The sequence below is a fragment of the Rhincodon typus genome, chromosome 23, assembly GCF_021869965.1.
Source record: "Rhincodon typus isolate 14 chromosome 23, sRhiTyp1.1, whole genome shotgun sequence".
Taxonomy (NCBI): Eukaryota; Metazoa; Chordata; class Chondrichthyes; order Orectolobiformes; family Rhincodontidae; genus Rhincodon; species Rhincodon typus.
In genome coordinates, this window is record NC_063354.1 from 8,776,882 (window position 1) to 8,798,682 (window position 21,801).

Here is a 21,801-nt window from a genome sequence, read left to right on the forward strand (position 1 = left end):
AATGGTATCAATGTGGATTTCACAAGTTTCAAAATCTCCCCTCCCCCCACCGCATCCCAAAACCAGTCCAGCTCGTCCCTGCCTCCCTAACCTGTTCTTCCTCCCACCTATCCCCTCCTCCCACCTCAAGCCGCACCTCCATCTCCTACCGACCTACCTCATCCCGCCCCCTTGACCTGTCCGTCCTCCCTGGACTGACCTATCCCCTTCCTAACTCCCTACCTACACTCACCTTTCCTGGCCCCATCCCCGCCTCTTCGACCTGTTTGTTTCTTCTCCACCTATCCTCTCCTCCATCCCTCTTCTATCCGCCTCCCACTCTCTCCCTATTTATTTCAAAACCCCCTTCCCCTCCCCCTTTTCTGATGAAGGGTCTAGGCCCGAAACGTCAGCTTCTCTGCTCCTATGATGCTGCTTGGCCTGCTGTGTTCATCCAGCCTTGCACCTTGTTGTCTTGGAATTTCTGGTCTCAGTGTTTGCAATGAAGTTAGATACCACATTGTTAGCTTTTTTTGAACAGGCTGTTTCTATGGCGCAAACACCAGTAAAACAACAATATGCTCTGAATGATTGCTGTAAAACCAGCCTAAATGTGTCACTGAAGAATTCTTCTGCTAATCCAATGCTACATCTCATTAATAAAGAATTAAGATTTTTAGCTGATTCTTTCTAGCTCGTAAAGTACAGAAAAAGGCAAATCTGTAGTTCAGTGCTTACAGACCAACATTTAAAACGAGGAACAGAAATTGCTGGGAAAACTCAGCAGGTCTGGCAGCATCTGTGGACAGAAAGCAGAGTTAATGTTTCAGTTCCAGTGACTCTACTTCAGGACGGGAGAATTTAAAACCGGATGCTAATTTATAATTTATAATTTTCTCATGCCTACATCCTTATAATCAGAACAATTAACATTCCATATTGATAGACTAGCTAACAGTTTGTATAGCACAGAAAAAGATTCTTCAGTCCAACTTGCCCATGCCAACCAGATATCCTAAATTAATCCAGTCCCATTTGCCAGCATTTAGTCCGTATCCTTGTAAACCCTTCCCATTCATATACCCATCCAGGTGCCTTTTAAATGTTGCAATTGTACCAGCCTCCACCACTTCCTCTGGCAGCTCATTCCATACATGTACCACCCTCTGTGTGAAAAGGTAGCCCCTCAGGTCCCTTTTATATCTTTCCCCTCTCACCTTATCTATGCCATCTAGTTCTGGACTCCCTTACTGTGGGAAAATGACCTTGGCTATTCACCCTATCCATACCCTTCATGATTTTATAAACATCTATAAGGTCACCCCTCAGCCTCTGACGCTTCAGGGAAAATAGTCTCAGTCCATTTCAGCCTCTGCCAATAGCTCAAACCCTCCAACCCTGACAACATCCTTGTAAATCTTTTCTGAACCCTTTCAAGTTTCATATCATCTTTCCTATAGCAGGGAGACCAGCAAAGCCCACAGTATTCCAAAAGTGGCCAAACCAATGTCCTGTACAGCTGCAACATGACCTCCCAACTCCTATAGTCAGTGCACTGACCAATAAAGGCAAGTGTACCAAATACCTTCTTCACTACCATAATCATAGAAGGAGGCCATTTTTCCCAATAAAGAGCAAAAAGGCAGTTCCATTAAGAGGACTATCTGCAGTGAAGCCACACTTTTTGAACAGCCATCCTATAGTTCTGCATCCTGCTGACTTCTGAACAAAAATAAATAGTACCCTGTCATTTGGGAGTTGAATGCAGGTACAACTGTTTATTAGGCAGCTGCTTTAACCATCTGGGTGCCAAATCTAGTACATGGTTTAGCAGAGGAAGATACAGCATTGTCTGGGAAGCAGATTCAGTAACTGCACAGACCATCAGAAAAGAGGCTTGACAGAGGAAGACTGAAAGAACCAAAAAGGAAGGCAAGGCAGAAGGGGTGCATAGGCCAGTTACTTGTGTTTATAAGCTGAGAAAGAGAAACATTGTTCAGGATGGGCAGTATCAGACGACTAATCATATGATATTTCTCAGATTTTATGGAGCACAAAGCGGAGCAAAGGATAAAAGAGAAGTGCTGAATGATTCCACATTGGATGGAGTGATAATAATTGGTGGTTGAAAAGCATACTGGAAGAGAACAAGAAATTATGATAAAGGGTAGTACAAGGCTTCTATGGAGCATAAAGACAGTCATGAAACTGTCAAGGTGAATGGCCTGTTTCTGTGCCATCAATACTTTGTACAAAAAGAGTTACTGAGGAGTTTGCAAAATGAAAAAAAAATACTATAATGACCAGTCCGGAGCCTAAAAAAATTCCAAGTGATAAGTTGAGGCAGGCTAATTCCTTTTACTTGTTCCCTTCAAATTACGTGAGGATTAAGGGCTCTGTGATTATGTAATTTTAGAGCTCTCAAATCAAAGCTGAAATTTGAAGTTTTAAAATTTGAAGTCATCATTTTGCTTTAAAGTGGCAGATTACAACTGCCATGGAATTGGATTGAGCTCAGAGCAGATGGGAGATGTGAGACCGACCAAGAGCTGGAAATACATGGTGCTGACTCTAGGTGACAAAAATGAGGATTATATCTTGTTCCCAACATTGATGTACATATGACTCATTTCAGAAAGAAAAAATATCTTGGTGATATTTGATTTTAGTAACTTAAAACAACAGAGGCTTTAGCCATCCCTATACAGTATGTGTGTTTTGTACCATATTAGACAATATATAGTCATCATAAATCTAAAGGGTGTCAGTGACTTTTATCCCGGTGTAAACTAACACTTGTATCTGTCTAAACATCTCCATAGATTATATTCTTGGGGTTATTGGCTGCAGTGCTGTCTACATGCAGCCACTATTTAGAAACTATTTCCAACAATATATTTCATTTTGTGAGTGTAAATTTCATGCTCATCAAGGAGGAGAATGCTTGGAAATGGAGGTACTCTTCCTCTGTTTGTTTCCCAATGTTAGTGTGTACCATCTCAGAGGTGTTTGGACATTAGTGAGAAAGAGCAATTGTGAAGCAGCTCAGCAGAACAGCAGCAAGACGTTTGGGTGCATAACCTCTAATGTCTGGCCCCTATCCACTGTAAGACTGGTGCGGAAAATAGCAGGATTAGGGTACATTGTAGAGTTCTGGGGGCTGTCAGAGAAAGAGTAGAAGAAGCTTTATTTTTTACTTATCCACCTTGCACCTGATCTCGGAATGGCTCATCCTACAGTGAAAAAGGGAATGTGTTTCATTGCCCGGACCTGTGCTATGCTGTGATAATTATGATTTTTTTTCCAACAATATGTAACCTTGTCTATAGAAATGATACATTACTCTGGCAGCATGTTGATAGAGATTATGCAATGACTACAACTTCAAAAAAAAATGCAAGCCCATAGAATAGCCATGGAACGTAAACTGACTATATTGTGCATTTTTGTCACTTATTTATGTATTTACGTATTTGTAGTTTGTAATCTTTTGTAGAATAACATAGGGTATAGTGTCCTGAAACAGGCCCTTCAGCCCATTGCAGGGTTTAGAACATAAGAAAAGGAGCAGGAGTAGGCTATCTGGCCTATTGAGCCTGCTTTGCTATTTAATAAGATCATGATCTTTTCATGGACTCAGCTCCACTTACCCACCTGCCCACCATGACCCTTAGTTCCTTTACTGCTCAAAAAGTGACCTCTCTGTGCCTTAAAAACATTCAATGAGGTAGTCTCAACTGCTTCACTGGGCAGGGAATTCCACCGAATCACAATCCTTTGGGTGAAGAAGTTCCTCCTCAACTCAGTCCTAAATCCGCTCCCCCTTATTTTGAGGCCATGCCCCCTAGTTTTAGTTTCAACTCCCAGTGGAAACAACTTTCCTGTTTCTATCTTTTCTATTCCTTTCATAATTTTATATGTTTGTGTTCTAGTAGCACTTCCTCCCATTGTTTCTCAGCCACATTTACTGTTGTAACCCTCTGATCCCTTCTCCCTCATTTCCATGTATAGTCTCCCCTTAAATTCTCTATTCACTTCTACCACTCCCTGTGGCAGCAAGTTTGAAGTTCTCACTTCTCGTTAGATAAAGAGGTTTCTTCTGAATTGGATTTTCAGCTTTTAAATGCCCTTTTCTGCCTTCACAGGATTTAGCAGCATTTATTGTCAGATCCTAACTGCCCTTTAGAAGGTGGTGGTGAGCTGCCGTTTCTTGAATCAGCCTACGGTGGGAGTAGATACACCCACATATGGAAGGCTGATGTTAGGAGCCTGCAGCAGCGAAAGAACAACAATATAATTCTGAGTGAGCATGGTCTGTGGCCTGTGGTTACCTTGCATGTGGTGGTTTTCTCATGCAGCTGCTGCCCTTGTCTTTCTAGTCAGTAAAGGTCACACATTTGGAAGATGCTGTTTGGGAAAACTTTTTGGCATGGTCAAGTTGGACCAAAGGGTCTATTTCCATGCTAATGATTCCATAACTGTATGATCATAACTAGAGGAAGCATTCTCTCCATAGGCACAATATTGAAATTCCTTGTAATTTTAAAGGCTTCTATTAGGTCACCTCTCAGCCTTTTTTTTTCTCATGCAAAATGAGATGTGTCCTGTCAATCCTGTCCTAATATATCTACCATGTAGATAGTTTGAAGTGATCTACGACACATTACTGAAATGTGAAGTCCAAGTTAGTAAATTCACCATTTTTATGACTCAGTTAACAGTTCGGAGTTAGTTCATCCCTGTAACTCAATTGCAGAGGGAATATTAATTGTGACTAACATTGAGTTAATAGTTCCATAGGATATCAGGTAATTTATTCTATGCAATTTTTAACTGATTGAAGGCTAAATCAAAACGTCATTAGTGACTTCTGCAAAATGGAACAATTTCCATGTGAATTGTAGAAAGTTCTTGAAAAGAGTAACTTAAAAAGTGGGACCTTATTCAAGAAATTCACGGCACTTTATGGAAAATTTTTGTGACTTTTGAGTAATCTGACAACTTGAGTTGACTAAAGTAAGTCACGTGGGTTTTTATCTTCTCAGATGGGATGCCAATTGGTGAACTCACGTGGTCCTCCTCACTTGCTGTGGTAGCCGTGTCTTTTTCCGGTCTCTTCACCTTTATCTTCCTCATGCTCGCCTGCCTCTGTTGCAAGAAAGGAGACATTGGGTTTAAGGTAAGAGCTGTGAAGGAAATTGGATAAGTTAATTATTGACTGTATCTGCTCTCTGTTTAACATCTGTTGTAGCTTCAAGCACAGTTGATCAAGATCGGTTCACCATGTTGTCCTGAAACTGATTTTAGTACATTCTGAAATATTGCTACTTTGAGCAAAGTAGGCTTGTCTGCCAAAACAATTTGATGGTGGCTCCAACTGATACATTTGAGTTTGCTACAATGCAAAGAATTGAGCATTACTTTCAGGTACAAATTTACCGAGAAGTGCTTGCAGGTACAGGTATTCTGAGAACTGTTAGCAGCACAGGTATACCAAGAAATGTTGCATATATAGGTGCATCAAGGAGTGTTTGCAGCTACAGGAAGACCAAGACCTGTTTGCAGGTACAGATATACTGAGAGAAATGTTTTCAGGTACAGATAGACAGAGAATAGTTTCACATATATGTATACTGAGAAGTGTTTCTGGGTACAGGTAGATTGAGAACTGTTTGCAGGTGTAGGTAGACAGAGAACTGTTTGCATGTACAGGTGCACCAAGGAGTGTTTGCAGAACGAGTTTGCCCCATCTCCACTCTCTCATTGATGTAACGACACCATGTGACTTCTCAGTCATGCACTGGTCCCAGGAGAAGCGTTGCCAGGGAAAGAGTTGAATTTGAGCTGACAGAAAGAGACAAACAAAGGGAAAAACATCAAATGGAAGTCCAGTGTAATTCCTGGTAACTGACTTGCACCAGCATTAGGACAACAGTTTGAATTTGCTAATATTTGTCGGATACTTATGCACAGCCTGTATAAGTAAGAGCTTACCACAGTATGAGATAACGTTGAAATAGTAATGGAACAAAAAGAGGACTTATTTGTCCTGATACCACTTCTGGTATTCTTGTGTCATTATAAGAACTACAATTGGATAATGAGTGTTCCTGAACTAAATCTAAACCATTGTGAATATTGTAATAATGCAATATTGTGCTTTATATTCACGTGGAAAGATTTCCTTAGGAGATAAATGTCTGACAAAGATTTGGTTAGATCAACCAACAGCATAGGAAGCAGAGAAACTATCTACAACATGCCACAGGTTGAGCTGCAATATTAATATCATGTTTTATCAGTTGTCAGACAGGCTACAAGATAAAACACTATATCATGTACCAATCTCTGTTTTACAACAGCATATCTATTATCCAGCAGTTCATTCAGCATCGCTGACTGTGTCTCAGCATGCTGATCTTAATTGTTGGATATAATTTTAGCCTAACTTGCAGTTTGAGGATATAGTGGAACAATTTTAGTCTAACTTGCAGTTTGAGAATATAGTGGAACAATTTTAGCCTAACTTGCAGTTTGAGAATATAGTGGGATTGAGTGGAATTCTGCCTTTATTGCACAGCCCCTCTCCCACCAATATTACCTGTGTTGTTTAATTTTTTTCATTCATTCATGGGATGTGGGCATCACTACCTGGACTATTGTTTATTGCCCATCCCTAATTACCCAGAGAGCACTTAAGAGTCAACCACATTACTGTGAGCTTGGAGTCACATGTAGGCCAGAACAGGTAAGAACAGCAAATTTCCTTCCCTGAAGGACATTAGTGAACCAAACGAGATTTTTCTGACAATTGGCAATGGTTTCATGGTCATCATGAAACTCTTATTTCCAGATTATTATTAAATTCAAATTCCACCATCTGCCGTGGTGGGATTTGAATCCAGGTCCCCAGAACATTAGTTGGGTTGCTGGATTAATAGTATAAGCATTAGTATTACTATGCCATCATCTCCCCTCCAAATCAATATGTTGATTTAATCAGAGAGTGAAAGCAGACAGGATGTAAAAACTCACATTGCACCAGATCTGAATACTTCTCCAGAGGTCAGGTTAGTTTAAAATTGCACACAACTATTTTCAGAAAATCAATAAATAATTTGAGGCTAATTTAAGTTACAAAATAGTTTCCATCTCATTGAAAAGATCAAACACTAGGAACTCTGGCCCTCTAGTTGCCCTGGAAGTTTTTGTTCGGAGGATGGGGAGGTTCCCTTCCTCTGACGGATGTTTCTGAAGTGAAATCCAGGATACAGGAATGTGGAGGGACACAGGCAGTGCTCCAGGATGCCTTTCCTCACAAACTTGGAGTGATTTGTAAATGTTTGTTTCGCCCAAATTAAGAATAAAGAACTTGATTTGTGACTTTAGTACATCCTAGAGTGCCAAAAAAAACACTTGTGTGGCACGGAGGCTCAGTGGTTAGTACCTGCTGCCACACAGCACCAGGGGCTAAGGTTCAGTTCTAGCCTCAGCCTGTGTGGAGTTTGTGTGTTCTCCCTGTGTCTGTGTGAGTTTTTTCTCCGGGTGCTCCGGTTTCCTCCCACAGTCCAAAGATATGCAGGTTAGGTAGATTAGCCGTGGGAAATGCAGGTTTACAGGGATAGGGTAGGGAGGCGGGTCTGAGTGGGATGCTCTTCAGAGAGTCGGTGGGTGGAATGGTCTGTTTCCACACTGTAGGGATTCTATTGAAGGGTAGTCACTGTTGCAATGTAGGAATCATGGTCATTAAGTTGAACACAGCAAGATTCAACAAGCAGCAACGAGATAATGAGCACATATACAGATCTTCTCCAGCAGTAATGTTGTTTCAGGAATAAATATACTCCTGCAATAATCACTGAGAAGTCTTTGCAGCTCCAAAGAAAGCAACGTGCTTGTCAAAACCATTTCATTTTCAAGTGTAGACGAGAGGAGTAATCACCAGATCTGCCTGGGAGTGCAAATTGTCCAGTAGCTTGTACAACCACGTGTTATGTCTCAGTCTGCATGAGGATCATGCCAACGCCGCGCTACTCCAGCTGTCATTGAGTTAAATGTGAGATTTGTTTTACAACTTCTGAAAAATGAAGCATATTGGATACAACATAATATTTCAGTAAATTGGAACAATTAAACTTTTTCAGATGTCTTTCTTAATGTACCTTATGGTAAGGGTTCACAGCAATAATCAATTTGATAAAGAGCATTTCATGTAAGATCATGTTTTGGTGCTGTTTGAGTTACTGAGCTGGCAAGTTGCTTGAATTCACTGCTGCATTTTTCTCCTTTTTTTGTTAATTAATTGACTGATGCTGCTGCTTTTCCATTTCGCTCATGGAGCTACATGTCCAGTTCATTTGATATCGCTAGGAACCCATGGTTTTCTGGCCTGCCTTTCTAATCTCCTTGCTTTAAATTTTAAAAATTGAGTTGTGACACATCTTTGGAGAGTTCAATGATTCATTTCCTCATTGGGAGGAAGGTAAAAATACAGGAGGTTAGAAGTCAGGGCAGTTAAGCCATCCTGGCTGGTAGGTGTTGAGGACTTTGTGTTTTTAGCCTGAATGAAGTATTAAATGGCATGAGATTTGGCAGTTGACAGTCTAACATTTACAAGTTGTGTTTGACAGATGTTAACTATGCATTGTGCGAAAGCTGTAAAGGACAATCAGATGGTTAAACATGCCTATTATCAGTAAGCCCAGCAAGTGCTATTATCTATATGATGGTCAATATCTTGTCTATACTTTGTTAGTTAGAATTTAAGAGTGTGAGTCTGTGGTATCTCCACCAATTGTTAGTGCTTGAGCGACAAGGCTGTTCTGAATAAGTTGCTCTTGGCAGAGTCTGTGTTATGTCCGCAGCCGTCACATGCACTTGTGGAAAGGATCATTGTGATTCCATTGAGCAGTTGAGAGTGTTCAGTTCGTGAATAATGATCACTGATACGTGTCAACAGAGGAAAATTAATATCTGAGGAGTTTGCCAGCCCAGCTGAGAAGTTAACACTTTCAAAGAAATGTGTGAAAGGGGAACTTTAAGCATCGGGCACAGGCCAGCAAATATCTAGTGGAGAAAGGCGCCAAATTGAACAGAAACCCAAGCAAAAACATTGACTAACAAATGAGACACTGGGGGTTAGGGATTGGATCCGGGCTGATTTATACATTCATTTTTTCCACAATCTTTCTCCAGCTTTGCGTTCCTGTCTTACAGCTTCTAAGCCTGAAACACGAGAATTTGTGCAAAAGGAATGAGTCAGGCACAGCTTTGGCACAGTTGGGCAGCCGTGAGTTAACACACCCTTGTGTTGTGTGAAGGAAAAGACCACTACTGTGCTAACCAGTCATTTCACCGATGACATCAGCACACACGCAACAACGCAGTGAAATAATTGTTTGTGAAATCTGCCTGAGCTTCAACTGCATAATTAGATGTTTTCAAGACTTAACTTTGCAAATCTTTTCCAGTAATTATTATTTTGAGTCAAATCCACAAGTTAGCTGTGCAGTGCTTTTCAAAATGCCTTTACATAGGCCCATTAGTTTACAGCACTGTGGCTGAATCTCAAGACCCCTAATTTAAAGCTATCTCAGCTGTAAGCAATGCTAGCATTAACTTGAATCTAAATTTGGTTGAAAGTTTCAATAAATAGCTTCAATAAGAAAAAGGAAACAAGAATTTTAGAATTTGAAAGCTAACTGCGTGGGAGTAAATGGCTCACTTCTATTTTGTTCCCTGATTCATTTAATAACTGCAAACCTCCATTCTTTCAAGAGTAGTGAAAGAGGTAACATAACTCAATTGGCAGGCATTACACCTTTTTCCGTGGAGCAGCAGAGAATGCCCAACTTGTTGAGTAGCTTTTAAGAGCGAGAGTTCAGGGGTGTTTTACCAGTAATTACCAGACAACCATAAAACCCCAGCTAAGGATATTACAATTACAATTGCAATTCTGGTAATTTCTCATGAACATCCTATAGGTAGAATGTTTCTTGATCAGAGTTTTAAATTTGCATATTGTTGTGAATTTGTTTTCTTTACTATAGCTAATGATTCTAAATAATCAGTATTTTAAAACTGCTCCCTTAAGAGAAGTAAGGTCATGTAATTAAATTTTCACACATTTTTTCTGATAGACTTAGTACATGATGCACATATTGACACCTATTAAACATCTCCACAATTATGTTCCATCATCAACTGCCATTTGGGACATGAAACCACTTACTCTCCATCCATCAGTAGCTGTTCATGTTCGATCTCGTGAAGACATCCACAGCAAGATCTAATCTGACAACTACTCCACTGAATCGGACAGCGTATAATGAGGACATTCAGTCCATTGTTTATGCGCTAGCCCTCTACAAGAGCTTTCCAATTAGTCTGACTCACCGATTCTTTCCCCTGTCAAATCATTCTCTCCCAAATATTTATCCTGTTCCCTTGTCATGGTCAAGATTGTATGCTCCTGACAGTGTCTTTGATGACGGAGCAATTTAAATAGCTTTGGCACAGCAACATGTTTTAATCCACCATTTGGAAAGCTATCATTTTCTTCTTTGAAAATTTTCACTTGAGCAAGCTGATTTGAAGTATGTAGAAGCTGAATCCAAGGGTCTGAGAATGAAAAGTCTGTAGTGACATCTTATATAAGTTCTTCACTTCAAGAATGCAAAGACCCTTTAAGAATGACTTGCCACCTAAGTAACACAGAATATTGTTTCTCCAAAAGAGATGTTCTGCACTTTCAACAAACTCTTTGAAACATCTCTGTGGATAACAGCATGCAATAACAGCCTTGGCAGGCAATGTTAAGTGACTCTTGAGAATTCATTTCTCGGCCATAGTTCAAGGACAGAAACACAATGAAACAAAGATAGTAAGCACTTTACTTGTTGCTTTGCTGAGCTGATGTGATTTTTCAAAGATTCATTCTCAAGCAATGGGCAAGGCAATATTTCAAGATTTATTGCCCATCTATTTTTACGTTTGAAAAGGTAATGGCAAATGTTATTCTTGAAGCAGTGCAGTCCACATAGTTCAGGGATAACCACAGTTAGACAGAGAGCCCCCAGATTTGGACCCAGTGGTAATGAAGGAATGGCAGTATAGCTCCAAGGTGTATGCGACTTCGAAGGAGAACCTGAAGGTGATGGTGTTCCCATGCACTGACTGCCTTTATCTTCTAGCTGCTGGAAGCTCTGGGCTTTTGAAGATCTCCCACTGAATCCTGTTTTGTCCTATATACACATGATTCAACTGTGTATAAGTTGAATCACAACCTATTGTTGAAAAGGAATTCTAGCACATGAAATAAAAGCAGAACATAATGGAATTGCCTAGCAGATCCAGCAAAATCTGAATGGAAGGTAGGCTAACTTAATTAAATCTAATTTTTCATGAGATCTGGCATTGAATCATTGAGCCATCTTTCTGTCACTCAGATGCTGGTCCAACCTAGTGTGTGTTTCTAACTTATTTCTGTCAATGTTCAGCTTCCCAGCTCTCCATACAAACCAGTCAGTCATCTGCATCAGTCATCTTCATAGACACTTTGACATAACTTCAGCTTCATCAGATCTCTCCTTGTTGGAATAAGAGACAGGATCTGTCCATGTGTCTCATTTATAGCTAATTAGAAATTGCATGATGCTGGGAGGAAGCCCGATATTTTTGGTGGAACTGTCAGTTTCCTATGCAGACCTATCTAGATTTATTGAGTGGATAATATTTGTATTTATTTTTTGGATTTAACCTGTCATGTTAGGTTTACTAGATGGACAAAATGATAGCTTGCATAACAGACATGGCAATATAAAATGTGGGGAACACCAAAAAGGTGAGAGCTTTCAAAGAATTGATTTAAGGAATTATGACAAATGTGAGGGAGAAATTGGAAGGTGAGAGAGTAAAGGATATTTGAAGACCATTTAGAATTCTCTGATTGATCATTGTCACTCCATACTTTCTGCTATTTGCTGCTTTCATTTTGCATTCTTTCATTTTCTATTCCGGTAGCTCCTATCTTTTATGCTTTTGCATTTTGCACTTTCTACTTTGAACGAGGTCATTGCTATCAGTACCACACACCAAGTTTCAACTTCATTCAACTAGAGTCCTCCCTACACACTTCTCTCCAGTCCCACCCCCAACACCACGTCATACCCCTCCACAAACACTGACTACCCCCACACACACACACCACTACCCCCCACACACACAGGCCCACCCCGCCCACAAACATACACACCTCCCCACATATATCTTCACAGACACACCCATTCCAGCCACACACACGCCCACACACATCCCCACACAAATACATACCCACACACCTCCCCACAAACCCTCCCCCCACAAACCCCTCACAAGTATGTACCCACACACCCCTAGACACTGCAGCCAGTTTGCAGAATCTTACTTCCAGAGGTGAAACTTGCTGCTTTCCCTAGCAACACTGTGATGCTGCTGATTTGCTGTTTGAACATCCTCCTATTGGTCCTGATGTGCTATTTGCTAGTCTCAAATGAAATGCAGTCGATAGGCCGCCATTGTTTTCCCCCTCCAAGGGAAGTGCCACCTGCAAACCATTGAAGGGGAGGGGATCTGAGAGGGAGGGGTAACATGACCCCCACTTCTTTTCCTTAATGGTCACTCACTCCCATCCACTCCCTATTTATTCCCAATGCTTGCTGCCTGCATTTGCACATTGCAATTACTTTAAAAAGCAAAACACCAACAGACTGGTGGTAAATGACACAAGAACCCTGTGCTTCTCCTGTATTTGGAATGGACAGCATGTTCACTAAAACCATTGGTTGAACTTATTTGGCTCTATGATGAAGGCAAATATGCAAAGAACAGGAAAGTGGTGTCCAAACAATTTTAAAATGTATGAGAATAAATAAACACCCTGAAAACTGACTCATCCTCGGTTCTCTCTCACCCAAGCTGTGATGTTTTGGACTGGCTATAGATGCACTTCTTTCTCCATCCACTCATGTGCCTATCACCCAGGCAAAAAGCTCAGAGCCCTCACCTACCCGGTGGTGAACAAAACTGTACAGCCATTGAGCAAACCCTCGAGACAACTTAGGAAAGGGGTACCAGAAACCAAAGTCCTACATTTAAAGTAAAATTGACATTCCTGGCTGTGAGATCTCTGTAGTACTTATGCAGTCATTTTCTCTGAGAGATAATAAAGATCATTCTGATCTCCGAATACCTCATGGTGTTGCAGACTGTGACTTAAAGGCCACATTTTCTGGTTTTACATGACTTTAACATCATTGTGGCAGTTACAGACTCAGGCAAAGTGACCACTCACCTCTTCTGGTCTTTGACACAGAGATTTAAATGGACTAATCCATTTTTTCTTAAATCTAGATGAATAAGTTTTTTTCCCCTTATAAACTATATATTCACCAAACTCCTGAAAGCTACGATCAAATCTGCTTCCACTGCCCTTTTGAACTATGATGTCTCAAATCATAGTTTCCAGAGTCACAAATCAAATCTCCTCCTGGCCTTTTTATCACAATCATCCAACTGTCCTCCCAGTTACTTTTTAAAACAGTTCAGTTACTGGCTAAACCAACTTTTATTGCCCATCCCTAATTGCCCAGAAGGCAGTTAAAAGTCAACCACATTGCTGTGGGTCTGAGTCACGTGCAGGCCAACAGTTTTCCTCCCTAAAGGGCATTAATGAACCAGAAGGTTTTTTACAACAATGGTTTCACGGTCATCTTTAAACTCCTAATTCCATATTTTTATTGGATTCAAATTCTGCCATTTGCCATGGCAGGATTTGAACCCGGGCCCCCAAAACATTACCTACGTCTCTCAGTTAACAGTCTAGTGATAATACCACTAGGCCATCAGCTCCCTGTAAAGCCTCAAGCTAATAGAAAGGATGTTTCTCTCTCTGCCCTATCAAAGCCCCCTCACAATTTTGAACAACTGTTAATTCTCCCCTTAGACTTTTCTGCTGTAAGGAGGACAATTCCAGATTGTCTGGCATCATCATATAACTGAGACCTCAAATGCGGTAACCATTCCAGTAACTCTCTTCTGCAGTCTTTCCAGGTCCTGAAAATTTTATCTAAAATGTGAAGCCCAGGATTGGGTTGCAATGCTTACCTGAGGACCGAGCATCAGTCTTTCAAAGAAAGGCGGGTTTTAGACGTATTTGGCTTTGGAGTTCATAACAAGTATCATTCCTGAGGTAATGTTAGGTTCTAAAACTCCCATCAGTTTTGGCCTGACCATGGGACAGGCATAAATTTTAAAGCCGTAAGCGAATTTATATGTAAGTTGCCCTGGCCAGAATGTATTAGTATGTATTGTTTTAGAATATACGACACATTGCAAATACAGTCTTTTTACTTGATCTCCACATTTTATACATCTTCCGGATTAGAATTTGCATCTGTGCATGAATTTGCAGATGTTTAGAAAGGCCCACCTTGTATTCCATGCCGATTAACAGTTGAGACTCATATATCTTCAAAATCAATTCATTGTTTGCCTCAAAATTTCATCTCTTCATCTTCATTTCCACAGGAGCCGATTTCTGCAGTCAAACATTTCAGCCGAAAGGTAGGAAAGCTTGGAACATGTATCATGGCAAAGATCAAAGTCACTCGATTGCTAGGTGTGTCCTGCTAGAGATGTGTGCATGTTGGACATGGAAGTCATGGGGGAGGGGGGTGGTGCAGTGGTGTGTGTGTGTGCGTGTGGGCAGTCTGCAAGGGAAAGGATATTGGGGCTAAGATTGTCCATGTAAAACTAATTGTGTGATGGGGACATTGAAATGTTCAATAGACATACTATAGTGAGGTGCACAAGTGGTGTAGGACACACCTGTAGAATGCTATGTGTTGCTACAGCTCAATTCTGCACCTCTGCTTTTGTCTACTATTTTCAAAGTATAATGAAATCTGTATATTAGCAACACCTTAAGCATTGGCATCTGCTGTTCTTCATTTGCAGCTGCCCGTTTTTTCGATGTGGTTATTGTGTATGCGATAAAAATAAACTCCTTGGAATATCAAACTCCCTCTCAGTATCCAGAGCAACAGGGAATTTCACTCTTTCCCTGGATTTTGAGCTGCGTCAGCATTCAGCACTAATAGAATGATTTTGGAGTTTGAGAGACTCTTTTGAGGGCTATTATCAATGTTATCATTCCATCAACCTGCCATTCTTCAGTGAAGATGGGGCAACGTTGCATTGGATTGAGTCAATGGCCTTTGGAAATTTGAAGAGAAGGCTTTAAACTCTGCCAAAATAACCTTGTAATCATTATAATTTGCAGCTCATTTTCGCTAATTGGTGATTTCCAGTTATAGGAGCTGGCATTTTCACTCAGCTCGAGTTTGAATAAGAATGGGGAAATGGAATTAGATGCTGTTAGATGCTTTCATTGACACAGAAGCAGAAACTATCACCCTCACTTGGGAACCTTAGCATCAGCAAACCTCTGATCACAGCTGTTTTTAAAGCACGGAGCGAGAACCTTGAGCTTCCTTGTATCGAACAAAGAATTAGATCTAAGGTCTCACATTTTCTTAGTCATTGGTCTCAAGAGGTTAACAGGAACTTTATAGGTGTTGGTACAATTCCTTTCTTTCAGTTTCCACCTGCCCACTTCCTTTGAGGAAGGAACGTATGATCTCTCAGGGCCATTTACCTATCGAATTAGTGAATAATTAGTGAAATCACTCCACAGAGACCAGTATCCTGTCACCAAGTCACCCTTTATTTATACATGCACAGTATTTAACACTGATCAGGCTTCCTCAGCGTGACCAGAACCTCTGACTCTGCTGTTTATATCTGTCAGCCAGGGCTCCCTGATTGGACCAGGTTAATAGCCCACCTGAGGCCCACTTGACTGACCTCGTTACAAGCACTCAATTAACTCTCTAGTATCTTGGCTACAGTCCAATGAGCTATAAAAATACAGGTAGCATGTAGAGGGCTCTTGTGTCTCAGTTGGTAGTGTCCCTACCTCTGATCCATGAGGTCTGGGTCCAAGTCCCACCTGCTCCAGCAGTTTCTCATAACATCCCTGAACAGGTTGATTAGGAAAATATCTAAAGGTGACATGATGTCAGGTCATTGGAGAGGAGAGCTGGGATTTGGGACACAATTGGACAACTCTTTCAAAGTACCATCACAAGGATAACAGGCTGAATGGTCTCGACCTGAGCTGCAAGATTTCATAAATGATGAAGAACAACAATGGAAAAGTTTCCTATTGAATAATTTATACACAAACTGGCAACAAAATGTTAGAATATGTAGTAGTGGACAAATCTGCTAAACACGAAATCCATTTTGTCTTTAGAGAAAAATAACCTTCAGAATGAAATAGGGCTTTTGTTCTTTTATGAACGGAGTTAACATTTTATATTCCCTGTTTGTTGTCATAAATCAAACTTGGTCAAACAATCAGATTACAGGCTTTATGAACCCGTTTTTTACTGAACATTTAATATTCTGAGCTAATGCATTCGTGATGGAACGTCATTTAATCCAGAGTAATCATATAATGTAATAAATAACATGCTAACTGAACCCAGGAAAATAATGTTTAAATGCACGCAAAACATTTAGCAACACATTACTGAAAACCAATGCTTCACTGCAACAGACACATCATCACCTATCATGTACTTCCCTACCTACATCACAGATAGTTGTACTGATGGCAACATGGTGTGGAATTTCCTGATGGTAACAAAAAACAGTTTAGCACATAATTCACTCATTCACTGACCTCTCAGGGTGAATTGTGAAGATTACACCTACTGATGTGAAGGAAAGGAATAGCCTGGAAATATTTCGGTTGCCCCACGTTACAAAAGAGTCATCCTGTACAATGTGTCTAAGTGCTTGCAACATTGTCCTGTAAATTGTGAAGGCTCACGATGGTGTAAGAAAGCATCATTAATATGGTTCCCTAATGTAAGCCTTAAAAACCTACATTTACAATCAGCCCGGGGCCTGGAATTTGCACTAATTCCTTCAAAGGTACTGCTCAATCATCAATCAAATTAATCTTTCTATTAATCAATGCCAGTATCATGCATTTGTTAAAGGAGATTAACATTCTAATTATGAAAGGGAAAGGATATCATGCAAACTGCAATGTGACTGCCGATGCAACAAAACATATGTAGGATGAAGCATTTGGCTGTCCAGGTGGTGTGGAAAAAAACTAATGGTGGAACTGATGCCGATCTCAGCATCTTCATAAATTCAGAAGGACCAACTTGGGGTGGCACAGTGGCTCAGCGGCTCAGCGGTTAGCACTGCTGCCTCTCAGTGCCAGGGACCCAGGTTTGATTCTACCCTCGGGTGACTGTCTGGGTGGAGTTGGCACATTCTCCCTCTGCCTGTGTGGGTTTCCTCCCACTGGCCAGAGATGTGCAGGTTAGGTGGATTGGCCATGTTAAATTGCCAGTAGTGTCCAGGGGTGTATAAGTTAGGTGGATTAGCCATGGGAAATGGAGGGTTACAGGGAAAGGGTTGGGGGTTTGATCCAGGTAGGATGCTGTTCAGAGGGGGCAGTGTGGGCTTGTTGGGCCAATAGGCCTGTCCCCATGCTGTGGGGATTCTATATGATATGAACTGCACAGCAGGTATCAACACATGAAAATATTGCTGAACCATACAGTCAGTACAGTGTCCTGTTTGTTTTCAGCCTGAGAGGTGTATTTGAGAATGGAAGGTATTTCAGAGGAGTTCCCACTTCCTCCCCTCACATCTTGCCAGAGATCTGAGTTATAAGGGAAAACTGGAGATCCATGGAGGCCCTGTGTCTCATTGGCTACCTGATAGTATTAAGAAAACACGTTCCTCTGGCTGTTTGTAACTCGGCAGAGTGCGGGCTGTATTCAACCAGCTCATACTTGCAAAACCCAAAACAAGATGTCTCCTGTTAGATGTGATTCCACAAGTAGGCAGCACTTGTTGGACAATCCTGACTGTGCTAATGGCAGCACGAGCAATCAACTTCAGATGATAAGTCAAGCTGGTGATGTGGTTTGTAGCACTCAATAAAAGTGACATCCATTCACAGGGACTCATTCTCAGCAAGCAAAAGGAACATGTTCAAGCCTGCACCTTTTTAAAATGACCTGGAAACATGGGGAACCTATAGTTTGGCTTTCCTTTCTATATAGTAACATTTGACCTAATCAAGAGTTGACTTGCGACCAATCAGCACCATTATTTCCATTAGAATAAATTGCTATGAACATTTGAAATTTGGCACTCCTGCATTTGTCCTGATGAGTGCAGGACGTAAAACTGCCTCTTTTCAGCAATATTCAAGTGTTATTCTACTAAGCAACTGAGCATCCTTTTTGTAAAAGCAATAAAAGATTTCTTGTAGACAGACAGGAGGCTGGAAGAACACAGCAGGCCAGGAAAGAAGCAGTCAACGTTTCAGGTATTATCCTTCTTCAAGACTGGAGAAGGATAGTAGCTGAAACATTGACTGCTCCTTTTCTGGCCTGCTGTGTTCTTCCAGCCTCCTGTTTGTCTACCATGGATTCCATTATCTGCAGTATTTTTTTGTCTCTAAAAGATTTCTTGTAAATATGTTTATGCTCTCCGCTGTACCAAATATTTGCAACAGTGCCTCAAAACATAGATTTTGTCGAAGGAATGATCTTTAATAGTAGGAGGTATGGTTAGTAAAGTTGCGGATGACACCAAAATAAGTGGTGCCATGGACAGTGAAGAAGGTTATCTCAGGATACAATGGGACCTTGATAAGATGGGCCAATGAGCCAAGGAGTGGCAGATGGAGTTTAGTTTAGATAAATGTGAGGTGTTAGATTTTGGCAAGGCAAGCCAGGGCAGGACTTATGCAATTAATGGTAGGGCTGTGGGTGTGTTGCCGAGCGAAGAGACCAACAGGTGCAGATACATAGTTCTTTGAGAGTGGAGTTGCAGGTAGACAGTGTGGTGAAGAAGGCATTTGCACACTTACCTTCATTGGTCAGAACATTGAGTATAAGTGTTGGAACATCATGTTGCAGCTGTACAGGACATTGGTGAGGCCACTTTTAGAATACTGCTTACAATTCTGGTCACCCTTCTATAGGAAGGATGTTGTTAAACTTGAGAGGATGCAGAAAAGATTTACAAGGGTGTTGCTGGGACTGGAGGGTTTGAGCGATAGGGAAAGGCTTAATAGACTTGAACTTTTTTTCCGGAGTATTGGAGGCTGAGGGGTGACCTTACAGAGGTTTATAAAATCATGAGAAGCAAGGTAGGGGAGTCCAAAACTAGAGGGCATAGGTTTAAGGTGAAAGGGGAAAGATTCAGAAAGGATCTGTGGGTAACCTTTTCACGCAGAGGGCAGTTGCGTGTATGGAACGAGCTGCCAGAGGAGGTGGTGGAGGTGGGTACAATTGCAACATTTAAAAGGCATGTGGATAGGTATATTAATAGGAAGTGTTTAGAGAGATATGGACCAAATGCTGGCAAGTGGGACTAGGTCAGATTGAGATGTCTGGTCAGCATGGATGAGTGGGCCAAAGGGTCTGTTTAAAAACCAAAACCAAAAGAACTGCGGATGCTGTGAATCAGAAACAAAAACAAAGTTGCTGGAAAAGCTCAGCGGGTCTGGCAGTATCGGAAGGGTCACCGGACCCGAAACGTTAAATCTGTTTTCTCCTTCACAGATGCTGCCAGACCTGCTGAGCTTTTCCAGCAACTTCTGTTTTTGCAAAGGGTCTGTTTCCCTGCTGTATGACTCTCTGACAGTGTAACTCTATAACAGGTGTACAACTATAAAACCATATGTTTGTCAAGATATATCTCATAGGGGTGTAGAGGTAGAAATTAATTCCAGCAGGAATGTAAACTACGCCAAACAGCTGCCAAATATTGCCACAGTTTTCTTGTATCAACAAAAGTCATTCTGCCATAACACAATGCAGAGAGTCAGAATAGATTACAACATGTGTTGAGATCAGTGGTTCTCAGATTTCGATGTTTCTCCAGTCACTGCTGGTTCTGTGGAATCCTACGTTTATTATATAAAAGATAAAGCCAGCCAGTGGAACAATCTGTTCTTTAAGTGACCAACAGACAAAGGATAATGGAAATGAGAAGCTTCCCTAAAAAGGCTGTTGATGCTGGCTTACAAACTTTGAAGTCTAAAATCGCTAGATTATTGAGGATCATGAATGATATGAGGGAAGGCAGGTAGATAGAGTGGGGATCTAGTTCACAATTCAACCGAATGACAAATAGGACGAGGGGCCTCAATTACCTGCTCCTTTTCGTAAGTTTTTGTCACCCGGCAATAAATTAAATGAATTGTCAAAATTTCTCCAGCTTTCCCCTCTCTGTCACCACCTCTCACTCTCTTCACCTTTACCCTCCTCTCATTGGGTGGGAGTTTCAGCAGCCGCCCAGGGTTTAGCGCATGGCAAAGGGAATTAATTGGGTGGGAGCCAGACGTTCTGTTTCCTGATGTTGTTTTAAACTGTGGGGGTTTTCTCAGTTGGGTTGCCTTTCTTAACTTCAGAGCCTGTATCGGTTAAGATTATATTCACTGGAGTTCAGAAGAATGAGGGGGGAAATCACATAGAACTTAGAAAGTTGTAACAGGATCAGACAGGGTAAACACAGAAGAGATGGCAGCATGGTGGCTCAGTGGGATTAGCACTGCTACCTCACAGTGCCAGGGACCCAGGTTCAATTCCACCCTCAGGTGACTGTCTGCGTGGAGTTTGCACATCCTCCCCATGTCTGCGTGGGTTTCCTCCGGGTGCTCCGGTTTCCTCCCACTGTCCAAAGATGTGCAAGTTAGGTGGATTGGCCGTGCTAAATTTCCCCTAGTGTTCAGGGATGAGTAACTTAGGTGGATTGTAAGGGGATGGATCTGTGTGGGATTCTCTGAGGGTCGGTGTGGACTTGTTGGGCCGAAGGGCCTGTTTCCACAGTGTAGGGATTCTACGATTCTGTGCAATGTTCCTGATGACCAGAGGGAGCTCAGAACCAGGGATCACAGTCTAAGGATATGGGGTAGTCCATTTAGGACTGAGATTAGGTGAAATGTCTTCACCTAGAGAGTGGGGAGCCTATGGAATTCTCTGCCACAGAAAGTGGTTGAGGCCAAAGCATTGAATGTTTTCACGAAGGAGTTAAATATAGTTCTTAGGGCTAAAGGAATCAAGTGGACATGAGGAGAAAAGGGGATATGGTGTTGTGATCGAGGATCAGCCGTGATCATATTGAATGGTGGAGCAGACTTAAAGGGCTGAATGGCCTGTTTCTGTTCCTATTTTCTGTGTTTCTGTTTCCTGGTCGGGAACCTGTTTTGCATTCATTAGCATGTCATAAATATTCATTAATACCCGAACCCACGGAAATTACATTGATGGGTGTACTGTGCGGAAATGAGAACCATGTCCATTCACGACCTGACTGTGTATGTACATACTGGCAGGGTGCATGCTCCCTCCAGGCTCTGCTGTCTAAGGTGATAATCTCCTTCAGAAATGGGATGTTTCATTGCACAAAAGGAGTAAAGGCTGTGAACATACAGCAGCTCACCAGGAAACCCATCCAGCAGTGGTAAGGCTGCGTACAATTCAATGCTTACAGAATATGGACCAGACCCAATAGTCTGTCCAATAGATGCAGTCACACTGGCTGCCTGAAACCAGCCTGATCAGAGCAGGGGTAACTTAAATGGGGGTGTGACCTGACAGAAAGCGGGGATGGTCAAAGCAATAGGAGCAACTGAGACAATTCAAATGTGGGAGCTGTGTATTAAGGACACAGAAC

At 41.5% G+C, this 21,801-nt stretch overlaps 1 protein-coding gene across 1 annotated transcript in view; it reads left to right on the forward strand.

The window, feature by feature from the left end:
* LOC109920629 (serine/threonine-protein kinase LMTK1-like) overlaps positions 1 to 21,801 on the forward strand; it is a 118,776-nt gene that overhangs the window by 16,450 nt on the left and 80,525 nt on the right. Inside the window, exons 2-3 of the mRNA XM_048611095.1 lie at positions 5,025 to 5,158; positions 14,545 to 14,580. Of these exons, the coding sequence (XP_048467052.1) occupies positions 5,030 to 5,158; positions 14,545 to 14,580 (165 nt within the window). The 5' untranslated portion in view covers positions 5,025 to 5,029. The remainder of the gene's footprint in view (positions 1 to 5,024; positions 5,159 to 14,544; positions 14,581 to 21,801) is intronic.